Source organism: Taeniopygia guttata, chromosome 33, assembly GCF_048771995.1.
Source record: "Taeniopygia guttata chromosome 33, bTaeGut7.mat, whole genome shotgun sequence".
NCBI lineage: Eukaryota > Metazoa > Chordata > Aves > Passeriformes > Estrildidae > Taeniopygia > Taeniopygia guttata.
In genome coordinates, this window is record NC_133058.1 from 3,218,533 (window position 1) to 3,234,029 (window position 15,497).

The 15,497-nt window shown below is 51.6% G+C and overlaps 1 protein-coding gene across 1 annotated transcript; it reads left to right on the plus strand.

Annotated features, from left to right (window-relative positions):
• Nucleotides 1-4,289: 4,289 nt before the first annotated feature.
• Nucleotides 4,290-14,749, plus strand: LOC140681243 (hydrocephalus-inducing protein homolog). Its single transcript, XM_072920721.1, has 9 exons — nt 4,290-4,299; nt 4,745-4,949; nt 7,874-8,066; nt 9,094-9,193; nt 10,396-10,514; nt 10,745-10,968; nt 12,861-12,928; nt 14,055-14,277; nt 14,635-14,749. Exons 1-9 carry the CDS (start codon nt 4,290-4,292, stop codon nt 14,747-14,749), a joined length of 1,257 nt encoding a protein of 418 aa, XP_072776822.1.
• The last annotated feature ends 748 nt before the right edge of the window (nt 14,750-15,497 follow it).

Sequence of the window (15,497 nt, forward strand, 5' to 3'; positions counted from 1 at the left end):
CACATCCTGTGTTTCCCAGGGTAATCTTGGCTCCTCTGCCTCTCTCAGCCTGTTTGGCTCCCTTTGTGCAGCTCACAGTCAAAGCTCAGGGTCTGAGCCTTCTCCACTTGATGCTGGAATCACTTTTCATTACTGGCACTGGCACTGCAGGAAGTGTGTTCTGAAAGAGCCCTGGGATCAGGCTGATGTAGCAGAAGCAGCAGGAAGCCTTTAGGTGCCACTTTGGGCTCCTGCGAGGCTTCATCCAGCTCTGCTCAGGATTTCCAAAAGCAGCATGGTGCTCTGCTTTCCCTTTGGCGAACCACAGCACATCCAAAGCCATGTGCTCCTGGAGGTTTTTACCTTCACTTGAAATTGTGATTGTTTTACAGTTTCCCAAGAGAGTTGAGAGGCAAAAAGGTAAAAAATGTCAGCAGTTGTGTTCCACTGTAAAGGGGAAAATGGAGACCATTTGCATTTCAGTCAGGGAAACATTTTCTCAAATGAGCCTTGTGCCAAGAGTGGGCTGGTGGCAAGAGACAGGAGGGAGTCAAAAATCATCTACTTTAGACTTCTTGAGAGCATTTTGGTGCTCGGGGGTGGATACCTCTGTGCTAGAAAATACATGTTTGCTGTGTCTGTGTATCCCAGAGGACAGAACCTGGCCTGCTGGCTGCAGGCAGGAATGCCCAGCAGCCCAGCTTGCCTGCACAGGCAGCAAGAACCCCTGGAGAGCCAAGACTGGCTTTTAATTCTGGAACCACACTGTGAGTCAGTGCTGGTCATGTTTCTCCAGGCAGAAAATGCCTTCGAAGCCCATAGTCAGTAGGCACAGCCTGTCTGTGTTTCTGTCACTTTTGACCAGCTGATTGCTCTCATGGTTTTATGATTCTTCCTCACTGCTTTACTGCCCATTTAAATTCTCTTTGCCATCTCCTTGTTTTAGGGGTTGTCCTGCTGTGTTCCTTTTGCTTTTCAGGTTTGCTTTTATTCCCAGTAAGGCCAAAGTGTTTGGTCTCCTCTCTTGCTGGTCTGCCTGCATGAATGTATCCCCAGAACTGCCCCACCCAAACCTCATCTGCTAGAAGAGAATTTCTTCCTTCCCCCAGGATAATGTGCTGTTTTGCTTTCAGACAGCACATTCCCCCTCTGGAACACGGCTACTGCGTGGCTGTGTGCAGGCAGGAGCCAGCAGGTTTTTTGGTCTGGCTGAATATGCAGATGACTTGGTTCAAGTGCTCTGTCTCCATCCTGCTGGTGATGACCTGCTTGGCCCTTCCTTCCCACGAGGCACTGCCCTACTGCCCCTGGCCAAAATGCTGGACCCAGAAGGGATTTGGGTTCACCTTCAGGAATGACGTGCCTGTGGCTCCACAGCTGAAAGTGCTTTGGCAAAGGGGTCAAGGAGGGATGTCACCAGGGCATGGACAGGTCTCCTCTTGTCCTGTTTCCACGAGTGGCAAAACAATCGTTTCATGTCTTTCCTGCAGTTGCCTGAGGTGGTGAAGATCTCCATGGAGAGCTCGCCTTACTTCCAGCTGGCGTGCTCCAACAACGCATACCGTGTTGTGATGCCGGGTGTGCCTGCCCATGTGCGCATCCGCTTCACCCCTGGCAAGGGCAAGGTGAGACTGGAGGAGCCAGAACAGAATTACCCCCAAAGCCGTTGTTTCCCTGCTCTCCCTGCAGCCCCATTCCATGCTGTGAGCCTGGCTCCAGGCCGTGGGCAGGCAGCCTGCAGCCAGTCACAGCTTGGCTCATGCTGTCAGGCACTGCGCCCAGGCCTGACAGGCTCTGCTTCCCTCCCTGCACATTCCTGAGCATCCCCGAGGCAAGATGCAGGGGAACAGCGAAAATGACAGAGGGGTGTTGATAGATCTTTGGCCATCTCTAGGTACAGTGGAAGGGATTTCATTGTTATGGAAAACACTAGAGGAACAAGGAGGTCTGAGAGCTTTCCTCCTTCGTGACTGGCAACAGCTTCCCTGCCTCACCCTGGGCTGGAGCAAAGACGGTGCTTTTTCACACCCTCTGTTCTCCAGCCTTGCAGCTGTGCTGTCCCAGAGCACAGCTGACCATGATACAGCTGCAGGGCCAGGGCAGAGGATGTGCTGTGCCCGTGAGCCCGGCCTGGCACGGGCACACTGGGCTCTAGGTGCCCTTAGCCAGCAGGAGGTTGGTGAGCTGCAGGGGACTTGGCCACCTGCCTGAAAGAGCTCGTGTAGGGCAGGCACGACCTGCAGGCAGAGCTGTGACTCCACAGCAGTGACACTGCTGTGCCTCTGCCTTCATGCCTGTCACTGTGGTGGCTCTGTCAGCTGGCACCCATTCCATGCCAAACCTGCTTTTTTGGGGAGGTTTGAACACCGCTGCTGGGGCCCTGGCAAGTCGGATCTCAGTGCTGTGATTTGGAGGCTTGTTCATACAGAAGGGTTTGGGACGTGGCATGGAAGGGGGAAGCCTTGCCAGCAAACAAAGGGAGGCTCTTTCCAACAGCATGCTGCCACCTCTTAGCGCTGTTCTTCTCCTGACTTGGTTGGACAGGCAAAGTTAGAGGGCAGGTCTGAGCCAACCCATGCTTCTGCACCAGGCCAGAGGTGCAGGAGCTCTTTGGGTGCAGCTGGTTTCTCATCTTCTTTTTGCTGCTTACAGTCAGTTTAACACTTTGTTCTCTTCTCAGACAGTGGGAATACAGAAACCTAAAGAGGAATGTCCTGTGTTCCTCAGCTCCTTAGAAGGGACTTAGGAATTATTTAGCATCATTAAAATTTAGAGTAGAAATTATGGTGGCCTAAGGCAGTTCTTTGGATGACCCAAGTGACACAAGAGCTTAATGCCACTGAGATAGGTTTTGCAAAGCATACTGGTGCCCTTAAAATGTGACATATTAGTAGAACTTAGCATTCATTTTAGGGTGGAATAGGTAAATCGATGCCCTTGAAGGGTTATAGGAAATGGTTTTTCTTCTGCCATGGGGATGGCACTAAATGACCTGTGCTGAGCTAGGTTCCTTTCCTGCAGGATTATTCCCACAAGCTCATCTGCACCACTGCAAGAGAAAGGATAGTCGTGCCAATTCAGGCCATTGGTGCCCCAGCTATCCTGGAGTTCCCTGACCAGCTGGACTTCTCGGAGTGTCCGGTCAAGCAGAGCAGCCAGAAGACTCTGCTGGTTCGTAATGTCAGTAAGCGGGCAGCTCGTTACCAGCTGAGCACCCAGAGGTGAGGCTCTGTCCTTGTGCAAAACCCCTTTGGATGGTACCAGGGCTGGGAATGAACAACAGAAGGAGCCAGAGCATTGCAGCTGCTGCCCTCTCTTTGTGTTGCAGTCCTTTCTCCGTGGTTCCAGCCACGGGAACTGTGGGCGCTGGTGACACCGTGCAGGTGACAGTGGGATTCCACGCGCTGATGACCGGTGACTATTCGGGGTCTCTGTGCTGCAACACAGGTGAGTGCTGGGCCCTGCACGGGCACAGGACAGTTCTGCACCATGGCTCCCTGTTGTCCCATCCCCCTCCATTCCCTCTAGAGGTCCCTCCCCTGTTCAGCTTTACCCCAAAGAAAACAGAGAACTCCTTGGTGTTTAGGGGGTTGAGAAACTGGATCCCCTCTAACGGGACTAAGATTTTTGGACTCCCGTTTTCCTGGGAGTTGCTGAGTGGAGGAAGGAGGATCCCTGATTCTCCACTACCGTGTGGCTATGCCTGGGTGAAGTTTTGTTTTATTCCTGGGCAGTGCTGTATGTGAGGTGTGAGGTTTCCATCAGACTCTCTCCAATGCAATGTGTTTCTTGCACACCTCTGTCCCGTATGCTGCTTCTCCACTGGCTTGTCATAGACCCTTTTTCTATACTGCCCTTACACATATATTAGTTTCTGTCTGATAACATTTCCAGGCCCTCGAGTTCCTGTTTGGTGACAAATCAAGACAAATTTTTCCTCGTCCCCATTTCCCAGGCCATTCATGCTGTTGCAAACCTCTCACATCTATCTCCCATGTGATCTCTAGACTGAGGAATCCCAGTCAGTCTTCATCTAGAAGCTGCTCTGTACTTATTAATCTTCCCTTTGTCCCTTTTTTATTTAATCTGAAATGCTCCAGCTTGGTTTTTGAGATCAGAACAATATAAAATATTTCAAGACTGATGCGGCTGTGGGTTTGGGCAGGGAGATGATGATGATTTTCACGGTGTTCATTTTGTAGTGGTTTGTCATATTGCAGAGCCAGGCTGGTTGTGTTTCCTCACCTGTGTCCCCTCGTGCTGTGGGCTGTCACTTCACTTGTTCCTCTGGGCCTCCTTTTGCTGCCCACATGCCCCCAGGCAAATTTGCTTGTCAGCAACAAGGGATCCAAGGGATCAGGAGAGACAGGAGTCCCGTGGGATGCCCAGGGAGAGCCTGGGCAAGCCAGGACTGAACAGGGCTCCTCAGTGTCACCTGAAGGACATTGATGCAGAAATCCCGGGGATCTGAATGGGTCACCAGAGCACATCTGACAAATCTCACTGCACATACTGTCACCCTGGGGCCAAATCTGCACAAACACTCTCAGAAATAAGGTGTTTAAGGAGGTGCCTGGGACATCCTCATGCTGTACACACAGAGCTGTCAGGATGTGATAAATGGACTGATCCATGGAGCTGCTGACTCAGCTGAAAACTGTGACACTTTCTTCTGTGACCTGTGGTTTGCTTCCATCAGCCAGCTGTTCCTCCTGCTTCCATCAGCCAGTGAGCTGAGCAAAGACTCCCCCTTGCTTTGTTCCAGGTGAAGAAAGTAGCCTCACAGAGCTCCACGCAGAAGCTGTAGAGCTCAACATTGGGTTGAGCACAAATTTCGTGGCGGTTGAGACGACGTTCATCACCATGTCAAACCACAAAACCATGTTCATTGAGAACAGGAGTAACGTCACGGCCCACTTCCAGTGGAAGGCTTTTCCTACCGAGGAAGGAGAGAATCGAGAGAAGAGGAGGTTGGTCTGACATTTCATATCTCATTTCAGTGAGATACATGGCCCAAGACTAAAACTGACGTGTGGCCTCAGGGGGTGTTGGTGCTTTTGAATGGTTTGGGCCAAGTAAACCATGCCTGGCACTAGGGTGTGTGTCCCTGCTGGCTTCAGGAGCTCAGCACTGAGCATTCCAGTTCCACTTAAACTCCAACCAAGGGTGGCATTTTGGGAAGGAAAGGTTGGTTGCAATGACTGGATTTCCTCAAGTTCTCCTTGGGCTTTTGCCTCTCTAATCTTCTTCTTACATGACCTGGCAACATCCTTAAACAGCTCACCCTCTTTCCAAAGGTGCTACACCCTCTTTTTTTCCCTTAGTTCCTTCAGAAGGTCCCTGCCCATCCAGGCTGGTTGTCTTCCCTGCCAGCTTGTCTTTCAGCACACAAGGACAGTCTGCTCCTGTGCCTTCAAGACTTCTTTCTAGAAGTGTGTCCATCCTTCCTGGACCCCTTTGTTTTTAAGGGCTGTTTCCCAGGGTTCTTGCCAAATCAGCCTCTTGAACAGGCCAAATCTGCCCTCCAGAAGTCCAGAGTGAAAGTTTTGTCCATGCCCCTCCTTGTTTCACTGAATATTGAGAACTCTTCTTATTTCACAGTCACTGTACCCCAGACAGTGGTGAAGAGATGAAGTTCATTTAGTTATTAGGGAATTTCCTGGTGATATCCTGTACCTGGGCCCCAGCGAGGCACAGACTTCCCTGTGGAATGGATCCAGTCAATCTACAGGGCCCTCAGCTCCCCTTAGAAGGGAGTCACCTACTACCACTACCCACTACCCTTCTTTTCTTAATTCTTGAGGCTGTGATCTGTCTGACAGACCAAGTGCAGCTGGGAGACTCTCCAGGCAGAATTTTTTCTTTCGTGTCATCTGCCTGACACTCTGGAGTCAGGCCTCATACCTGTTCTGTCAGGACACCTGGGAAGGTGATGGGAGTCAGGATGGAATTTTATTGCCTCCCCAGGAGAGACCCATTTCCATTCCCCACCATGTCCTAGGTCTCCTCCTTCTGCCTGATCCCAAGAAGGGCAGAGCTCCTCTGACTCCTGCTCAGCTTCTCTCAGGGTTGGAGGGGTATAACTCCACCAGTTTATTTCTGTGTCACTCTCCCTAATGCTCCTCAGCCTTTCCACTTCTTCCTTAAGCTCTGCCACTGGGCAGAGCAGATCCTTCAGCTGCTCACACCACACGCAGGTGTCTTCTGCACTTCCTCTGCCATTAACACCAGGCTCAGACCCTCCCTGCAGCCAGGGGCCTGGGCAGCTGTGCCCTTCCTGAGGGGGTCTCTTTGAGTTAGTGCACTCCTGCTAGCAGCAGCAGCAATGGCTTTTCAGCATTTCTAAACCATCGCTGGGAAAAAACCCAAAAACATAAAGAAGAAAGAAAAAAAAAAAGGCAAGCACCTCACAACCAGCAAAAAGACACAACCCTCTGCACAAGGAAGGTGGGTGGCTGCACCTTTTGTGCTCAGGCTGCTTGTGCGAGCTGCCACGCAAAAACTGAAAAAACACCAGGCCAAAACTGCTGGGCCAAAACTGCCGGGCCAAAACTGCCGAGCCAAAACTGCTGAGCCAAAATTGCTGAGCCAAAACTGCTGAGCCAAAACTGCCGGGCCAAAACTGCCGGGCCAAAACTGCTGAGCCAAAACTGCTGGGCCAAAACTGCTGAGCCAAAACTGCCGTGGCAAGCCCCTGGTTGCTGAGGGCCAGGTCGCTTGCAGTCCCCAGAGTAATTTTAAATTGCCTGCAAAGGACCAGGAGATTGACCCTTGCCCACTTGAATGACTAGTGCCCTGGGCTTCTTGGTTTTCCACTGTTCTCCATCTCCTTACTCAGCATCTGACTTCCATACAAGCACTGTGTGTTAACAAAAACCCCATGACCTTCTCTGGCTACTTCCCTGGGCTCTTTATTTCCATTTCTTCCCCACTTCCCTGCCTCAGCCTGGACCCCAGGTGATCTGCTTTGCCCTCAGAAGCAACTAGGTTTCCCCAAAGTAAACTTCAACCTGGTTGCGGTTTTGTGGGTTTTTTCCAATTACATTTGTTTTCATGCCAGTTTGTGTCCTAGACTGCCACCAGGACATTTTGTTCTTCCTTACTTCCAGTCTTAGGCATGGTTGTAGCTCCAAGGCCACTGTCCTGCTGTCAGAGCAGCTTTTGAGATCTCAGAGCTGAGAGGACTTTTTAATGAGAGGACACAGTGCAGGATCCTTTCCCTCTCAGGACATTCTACTACCATGCACTGGGATGGGACCCAAAAAGCTCTGGGTCATGAAAAGGCCTCTCCAGGAGTTTGCTGTCTCCCTCCTGCACAACAAAGTCCCCTCACCTCTCAGAGCTTCTGTTTTCATGCATAAAACCTTGAATGTCACTGAAGGGGTGTGGTGCCTGAATTTATCAATTTCCTTTGGAAGTGCTGTGGGATGCTCTTGTGAAAGGCAGAGTAGGGATCAGGGCAGGTCCAAAATGGCAGAAACAAAGAGTGATGCTGGTAACACGTAGCTGCAGCCCAGCTTCGTCTCCCCTTCCCAGGGAAGTCCTGCTCCATGATCTTTATCTGCCTCCCCTGAGCAGCTCAGTGGTAGGAAAATCCACTTGAAGTGCCTGGTCGGTTCTCCCTCAGTTTTGGCAGAGGCTTTGAGCCAGGAAGTTCTCTCTGGCTTTGGAAACATCTCCTGAGCTTGCAGGTGTGGAGTAAAACGACCTGCTGTGCCAGTGAACAGCAAGTTATCCTCTGATCCATGTGGGACCCCATGGCCTGGGGTCAGCCCTTGCTGGGGAGCTGCTGCTGCTCCTCCCCAGGTGCTTTGCCCTCCTGCACTCACACTTCCCTCTGCAAATATGTGGCTTATTAAACGATCTGCTGGCCTCGTCTCTCCTGTGGCTGCAGGCAGTGTCGTTTTCTGCGGCCGTGGTCAGAGAAGTCGCAGGAAAACTTAACGGAGGAGGAAACATCAGAGTCAGAGATGGGCTCTTGTGAAGATCACACTGCCCGCCTGAGCAACACGGTCCTGGCGGAGATAGCAAAGGTGCAACAAGACCCCATGCTGTTCTCCGATGACATTTTTTTCATTGAGCCAGTGGTAAGTGATAGCTGAGAACCTCATTTTCCTCCTTCCCCTCTTCCTCTTCCTCCTCCTCCTCCTCCCCCTCTCCCTCCTCCCACCGGGATGCGGTCACTGGCAGATCCTCAGCTGGCCCGATGTGCTGGGAGGGAGGACATGGAGTTTTGGTGCAGCTGCAGAGCTCCCTGCTGGAAGCATTTCTGCCCTGCAGGCTCAGGGCAGGGCTGGGAGCCTGACAAAGCCGAGCTCTGCTGCCAGGGCTCGAGCTCAAGGGCGCTCTGTGCTGTCCTGCAGTGTCCACAGGGAGCAGTTCTTGTAGGCAGGGGCTCAGCAGAGGGTGTTGGAGCTCTGCCAGTTCACATAGTGACCTCAAGCTTGCCATGGTTAATCATAGAAATGCCCATCCCCACCTGTAACCACGCCTTGCACTATTTCTGAGTGTCCCTTCCAGTGTCCTCTGAGATCTTGGACACAAGGGTGGAAGGTTGAAATGGGCCTTTTGAGTTCTCCTGCACACAGGGACAGAAACCCTTTTCCTTTTCTGTTTGTGCAAGCAAACCCCCACATCCTCCCATCAGCCAGAGCCCTGGTTCTGAGTACTGAAGATGTGAGAGATGATAGTGCCTGGTGTCTGCACAGTGCAAAATCCCTTCTCATCTTGGAGTAAACCCCAGAATAATCCCCACTGCTGCTTTCTTTCAACACAGGTTAAATTAATATTTTTATTTCCAAGGAAGGGGATCATGTTCTCTTCTTGTGAGAGCCATGAGTGCACAGTGGCAGTTGCATCCCGCTGTAGCTGACAGCAGCATGATGTGACCAAGGGCTTGTGTCAGAGCAGTAGGAACATTGTGGAGAGTGGGAGCTGATCAGCTGAGCACTGAGAGCTTCCAGCAGTGTGCTGAGCTGGGTTTGGAGTGTTTCCTTGGGCTCCTTGTGTTGTTCACTCATCACTATGCTCTAAACTAAGGCTTGCAGGACTGTGGTTGAAAACAAGAAATGTGAAGTTTGAAGATAAATGTTTTGCTGTCTCTTTCTGTTTTAGGAGGGAGAAATTGGGCCGAATAGTTCGGCTGAAATCAAGGTGACCTTCAAACCCACAGAGGCACTGGAGTACCGAAGTGTGGCTTACTGCAACATCTCAGGTCCAGCTCCTTTCCCCTGCTTCTCTCAGCCTCAGTGCAGTCATGGTGCAAGCCTGAGCCCACTGGGCTCCCCTGTAACTGCTGGGAAGAGTCCCTGGCCAGCAGGGCAGTGCTGGCACATCCCCACTGGCCCTGCAGCTTCCAGGGAGTCTCCTGTGCAAGGCCAGGGCTCAGAATCATGTGTCTGGGCTCCTGAACCCAGAACAATCCAGGCAGTGCAGGGAGAGGTTTTCCTGCCATGGCTTTGCCAGCATTTCCTCAAAGGCCAAAGAGCTGCAGAGCACAACAGCTTTAGTGAACAAGCACTGAACCCTCTAGGCCACTGACCTCCAGGATGGGTCCATTTGACACAGATCCATCATCAGGGGGTAGGAGCTGAGTTAGAAATGGGCTCCGTGACCCTGGATCACTCCCACTGCCCAGACACCACCAGACCAGAGTGGCTGAGCCCCGCTGAGCCCAGGGTGTTTGTAGAAGGAGCACCCTTGGCCAGCACCTGCCTCTGTCCCTGTGTGGGAATTGTCACCTTGCAGCTCAGTCTGTGGAAGGAGAACACAATGCTGAGTGCCAGAAGTTGAGGATTTTGGCAACAAAGCCGTGTGCTACTGGGCCAGGTAGTTTGGCAATTGCCAAACTCTGTATGAGCTTTGTGCCTGCACTGAATGGATTTCAGAGCTCCTCTAAGTGCATGGGAAGGACACCACAGAATTATAGGAAGGTCAGGATGGAATGGACCTTAAAGGCCTCTGGGCAGGGACACCTCCCACTAGATCAGGGAGCTCCAAGCCCATCCAGCCTGGCTTTGAACACTTTCAGGGCTGGAACCTCCACAACGCCCCTGGGGAACCTGCTCCAGTGTCTCACCACCCTCACAGTAAAAAATTCCTTCCTAATATGGAACCTAAATTTCCTTTCTTTCAATTTATACCCATTACTGCTTGGCCTGCCACTACAGGACATCAGAGGTGTTTGAAACTCAGCAGACTGGTGGCTAAGATTGGAAACCAGCCCAAGGAATGGGTTAGAAATTGCAAGTCAGCCCCAAGGGATATCTCCTGAGGGAACAGAAGGGTCCATATCTTCTCCTGCAGCATCAGGAGCTGGTGGCATCCAGCTCAGAGTCAGGGACTCTCACTGAGGCAGCCTGGAAACTGCAGTGTAACAGAGGGAATTATTGTACTGAAATGGACATCTCTCCCCAGGCTGTGAGAGCAGGCTGCCCCTGCGCCTCAGAGGGCACGGCAAAGGACCCCTGGTTGAACTGAACTGTCGCACACTGAACCTTGGGAACGTTTCTGTCAACACCCCCCACGTTCGTGAGGTGAGCAGCAGGACTTGGGATGGATCCTGATGGCTCCTGAGGCAGCAGCAAGCCTGGTGGTGACTTACTAAAATATGAATATCGATCTAATATCCATATCCAACTGAGATGGACAAAAATTCTCCAACAGTGCAAAGTTAGAAAGTGCATGCTTATTGCATCATTAGACAATAACTCATGAGAAGGGAAGATTCCACATGTATTTGCATTTTGCTTTCTTGCTGCTGCAGGTGCAGCTGGTTAACCTAGGAGCTATTGATGCTCCCTTCACCTATATCTCCTCAAATGCAAACGTGGGCTTCTGCTTCAAGTTTGCACCCAAGGAAGGCATCATTGCACCAGGCGGGACCCAGACGATCCAGGTCTCCTTCGGTGCCACCGTGCTGGGGACATTTGAGGAAGAATTCCAGTTCAGTGTGGCTGGATCTCCTAGGCCTGCAATCCTGACTATCAAGTAAGGACTGTGGGAGCTTGGTGGGCACATCTGTGGCTGTCTCTGGGACATCTCCCTCATTTTGGGGCTGAGCAGAGAAAAAAGGTTTTTCCTGAGGTTTTGATCTCTGCTTTGATCCTGGAATTGCCTTAGTGTGAGGATGCCTCCTGGCCTGTGTGGGTACCTGGGAGCTGGCACCATCCTCCCTGTAGGGATCTCCCTCTGCCTTGGGCCATGGCAGGCAGTGGGATGGATCAGCTTTGGGCAGTAGCTGCTCTGGGATGTCCCCCTGAACAACCAGCAAGGCCCCCAGGGCTTTGGAGGTGGCCCAGCCTGGGTGATTCTGCACCAGCAGCAGTGTTTGTAAAAATTCCCATTAATAATCCATCCCAGCTGGGCAGCAGCAGCCTCACCTCACCTCTCACAGCCATGCTGTGGGGCACGAGCCGTGCTCTCAGCTCCTGTGCAGAGAGTGCCCTGGGAGCTCCTTTCCACAGCCAGGAGAGGGCTGATGTGGGACACAGGGAAGTGTGCAGCAGGAACTGTCCCAAGGACAGGGGTGTCATCCCGTGGGCTGCTGCCATGGCAAGAGAGAATCCTGGCCCAGCAGAAGGGAGAAGGGCTGATAGCAGGGGAGGCAGAGCTCATTCCTCAGCACCGCAGCAGCATGAGGGCTTGTCCCTGCTAGCCTGAGCCATGTGCTGCTAGGATCGTGTAGGGTCAGCAGGAGAGCTGATCTGGCTGCTCTGGAGCTGTGGAGCTGGGAGCTGCTGTTGGGAGGCACTGGGTCAAGGCAGTGAAGGAATGAAAGCAAACTGCAGTCGATTATACCAATGAGATAAGGGAGATGGGTTAAAAAGAACAAGAAAGTTACTACTTAGCAAGAGAAAAGTTGTGAGTAGGTCTGCCCATAGTAGAGAAACAAGTATGCTGGCTTTGTTTTTAGAGGAAAAGTGCTGTTTTTTTACTTTGGAAATCAAGAGGGAACATTTCACCATCAAATAATTGTTTCTGCTCTGTCCCTCCCCCAAACTGCTCATGGGATGTTATTGCATAAGCAGCTTTGTCCTTGAGCAAGGGCAGGTGTCTCTTGTTGGGAGGTGTAGAGCAGAGCTAGTGGCAGTCCTGGGAATACAACAGAAGGCACAGCTGGTCCTTGATTTTTAACCAAAGGGCAGAGTGGGCATCGATTGGCATCAGCCATGAAATAAACTCATGATGTTGTGCAGCTTCAAGTGCTGATTTCAGTGGATGTTGTGGCTTTTGGAGCCTGTCTGCTGAGTTTAAGGACTGGTGAGGTGGTGTGCTAGATTCAGGACACCCCTGTTTGGTTGTTTAAGCTATTGCTGTTGGCTGTGCCAGCTGGTGCACTGGTGACAAGCTGGTCCTTTCCTCCAGGATTCATCTGTCCACTGTGTAGAACTGTTGCTGCTCTTTTCCGAGGGTGTTTGGGGCTCCCTTGGCTTCATGTCTCAAAACTCTGTAATGATTGTGTGGGTCAAAATCTCCTGAGAAAGCTCCTCCATGGGAGCAGCAGTTGCAGCTAGGGAGTAGCAAAGCAGGAAAGGTTACAGAATTTTGTGGGGACACCTTTATGTCCATCACGTTACAGATGGGGAAACTGAGGCACAGAGCCATGTCTGGGTGTGTGTTCAGGGTCCTTCATGGGACCACCAACAACCAGGGGGCTTTTCCTGCCTGCCCTGTGCCCAAAGCCCCATCAGTGGCTGTTGGCCGCTGGCCACTTGGCTTTAGCTGCCTCCTGTCCGCAGGGGCACTGTGCTGAGCACGTGGCGGGTGTTGATTTCAAACCTGCCCTGACACCAGGTTTTACACCCCCGAGCCACGACAGCCAGACCTCTGCTTTAATTCCCTTTAACCAAGCCATCTCCTCCTCTGTCCTGCCACGGCAGGGGCAGTGTCACCGGACCGACTTCACTCTCGGACACCATTAAGCTCAACTTGGAGGACATCTCCTCTGGTGAGTGTTCCCTGGGCTGGGACACAGCGTGGGGGATCTGTGCCTTCCAAAACGGAGCACTGGAACATAAAAGCATCCCTCAGTCATGGTCTGCCACAGCAGCCTCTTCAGGGTGTGAACTCCAGGGCTGCCGGGTGTGAGATTGAATAGAACCAATAGAATAGAAAGACAGTATTTTTGCCACTGTGAGATCAAATAGAACCAAGGAAAAAAAAGTCAGTATTTTCTGGTGTCCCTGTCCTGGTTTAAAAGGCAGATGTCTGCCAAGGGAGGCGGGAATCTTCCTGGAATGGAAAGATGACCCCTTCCCTCCAAATTATTATACCTTTGAAATTACGGGGCTTCCAGGCAAAAATATGGGAAAGGGAATAACAATTCTTTACTGGAATATATCAGCACAAACAACAACACAGTAACAGAAGTTTCCACGGGAGGGAGGGAAGAAGGAAGGAAGGAAGGAAGGAAGGGAGGGAGGGAGGAAGGAAGGAAGGAAGGAAGGAAGGAAGGAAGGAAGGAAGGAAGGAAGGAAGGAAGGAAGGAAGGAAGGAAGGAAGGAAGGAAGGAAGGAAGGAAGGAAGGAAGGAAGGAAGGAAGGAAGGAAGCTTTCTTGAGCTGCTTCTTCCCCACCCTTATCACTGCTGAGGCACTTGTTAAGTTGCCTTTTGAATAAATGAAACAAGAAAGGCAACAGTAATCACAGTGACCAGAATGGGTGTGAACTCATGTCACTCACTGTTTATGTATTTTGAATACAATGGGAGGGTTGGCAGACTTAACAGGGACTTTTGCAGCTTGAATTTTCAGAGTAAATGCTCGGTCTGGGTGCACACTCGTCCCTGAGAGATAACTGGTGCTGGTTTGAGGCGGGCGAGGAGCTCCTCCCCATCAGAGAGAGAGAAGCTTGCAGTGTTCAGCAGGGCTAGGAGTGGGCATTTTCAAGGCTGCAGTCTGGAATCAGTGTCAAAGGGAACTAAGTGACAATTAATTCCTTGTGCAGCTTCTCAGTGAGCTGTAGTTCAAATAATAAAGAACTAAACTCCAATCACACTTTCATCCTACCAGGATATTCACACCAGGAGTCATGCCATGATTGGTGCCTAAATGGACATTTGTGTCCTTTTCCTAGACTCTCCCAACACCAAGACCTGTTGCCTCACTGACACCTCCCCGGTGTTCCATGACGGCCTTTGGAGAAAAAACTGCTTCCCAAACCTGCAAATCCAGCCCAGCATGCTGGAGTTCGTGGGTGGCACTGAAGAAGTGCGCTCTCTGGAGATGACCAACTGCAGCCCTCTTCTCGCCAAGTACCACTGGTCACTCTGTTCGGACAGCCGGGCGGACAAGCTGGGGTATGTGCACCTTTGCCCTCTCCTTGGAGCTCTTCTTCCTGGTGCCCTGTTTGTACTTGGCAGAGAACAAAGCTGTTGGCCTAGGATCTGACAGACTGCTTCTGGCTTTCCTTGTTCAAATAACACTGACCAGCTGTGGTCAGCCTGGATGCTCCGAGAAAAGGTTTTCCACCAATTTGGTGCTGCCTAGCCCCCATAGGGGTTTCCCCTGGGAAGGAAAGCTGGGGTAAAAGCTGCTTTCTCAGACCTCTGTGGCCTGAGGCAATGTCACCTTGATGAAGGGCTCCTAGTGCCAGCTGCACAGTGCTGCTGGAGCCCCTTCTGGCCCCTCTGCTTTGGGATGGGTCCTCTCTGCAGGAGCTGCTCTCTGCTCCTTGCCTTCCTCCCTTGTACTGTGCTGCAGGATGCCCAGAAAGTCCCAACACCAGAGAAAAGCTACCTGGTGCCTGGGCTGATGCTGAATGTCTGTTAGCTTCCCTTTCCTTCTTTGCTGAGACAACTCCTTTAGTGCCAGGATGATTTCCCTCCCAGGGGTCAGCTTTCAGCAGACACCTTGGATCTTCACTCCCTTTTTTTGTGACCCGTTACTCGTTTTGACTTTTCCCCTGCAACATGTCCCTGGTGGGTTTTGTCCTGTTTGACAGCAGGACTTGCTCATCACATCATCTCATATCCCTGCCTCCCTCAGAGTTTCTGCTTTAGAGTGAAAAATGTCGTTGTCTGGGCAACTGGGAAATTGCTTCAAACCATTCATGAAAACTAAAGACAGTGGAATAGATGATTAGGGATCTTTTGGGGGTTATGACGAGACTGCCCCTCACCCAGAAATTAAACCCAGCCTTAGGTAGCAAGCTACAAAGCTAAAGGCAGTGATTCCTTGGGGAGCAGGTCATTACAGGCCCTGAATGCCTGTCTGGGGATGGAGCATCCAGGTCGTGTTTGACTGTGTGGGGAGCACTTGCAGCTCAGCAGGGTGACAGGCAGGCACGGCTCGACTGTGTCCCTCGCGTGGCATTAGAAACACAAGCAGAGTTACCCTAGCACCTGCTTCAATTTAAAATGGAGAATGTGACCTGAGTCACCTGGGAGTGTTGGAAAATATCAACCAACCCCCCCCAACACTGTCAGGGAATCATTCCTGATAAATACCTGGTAGAGCTGCAGAGTTTCTGGCACTGGGCACTGGGGTTTGCTGGGCTGGCTCCTCACTGGCCGGGTCT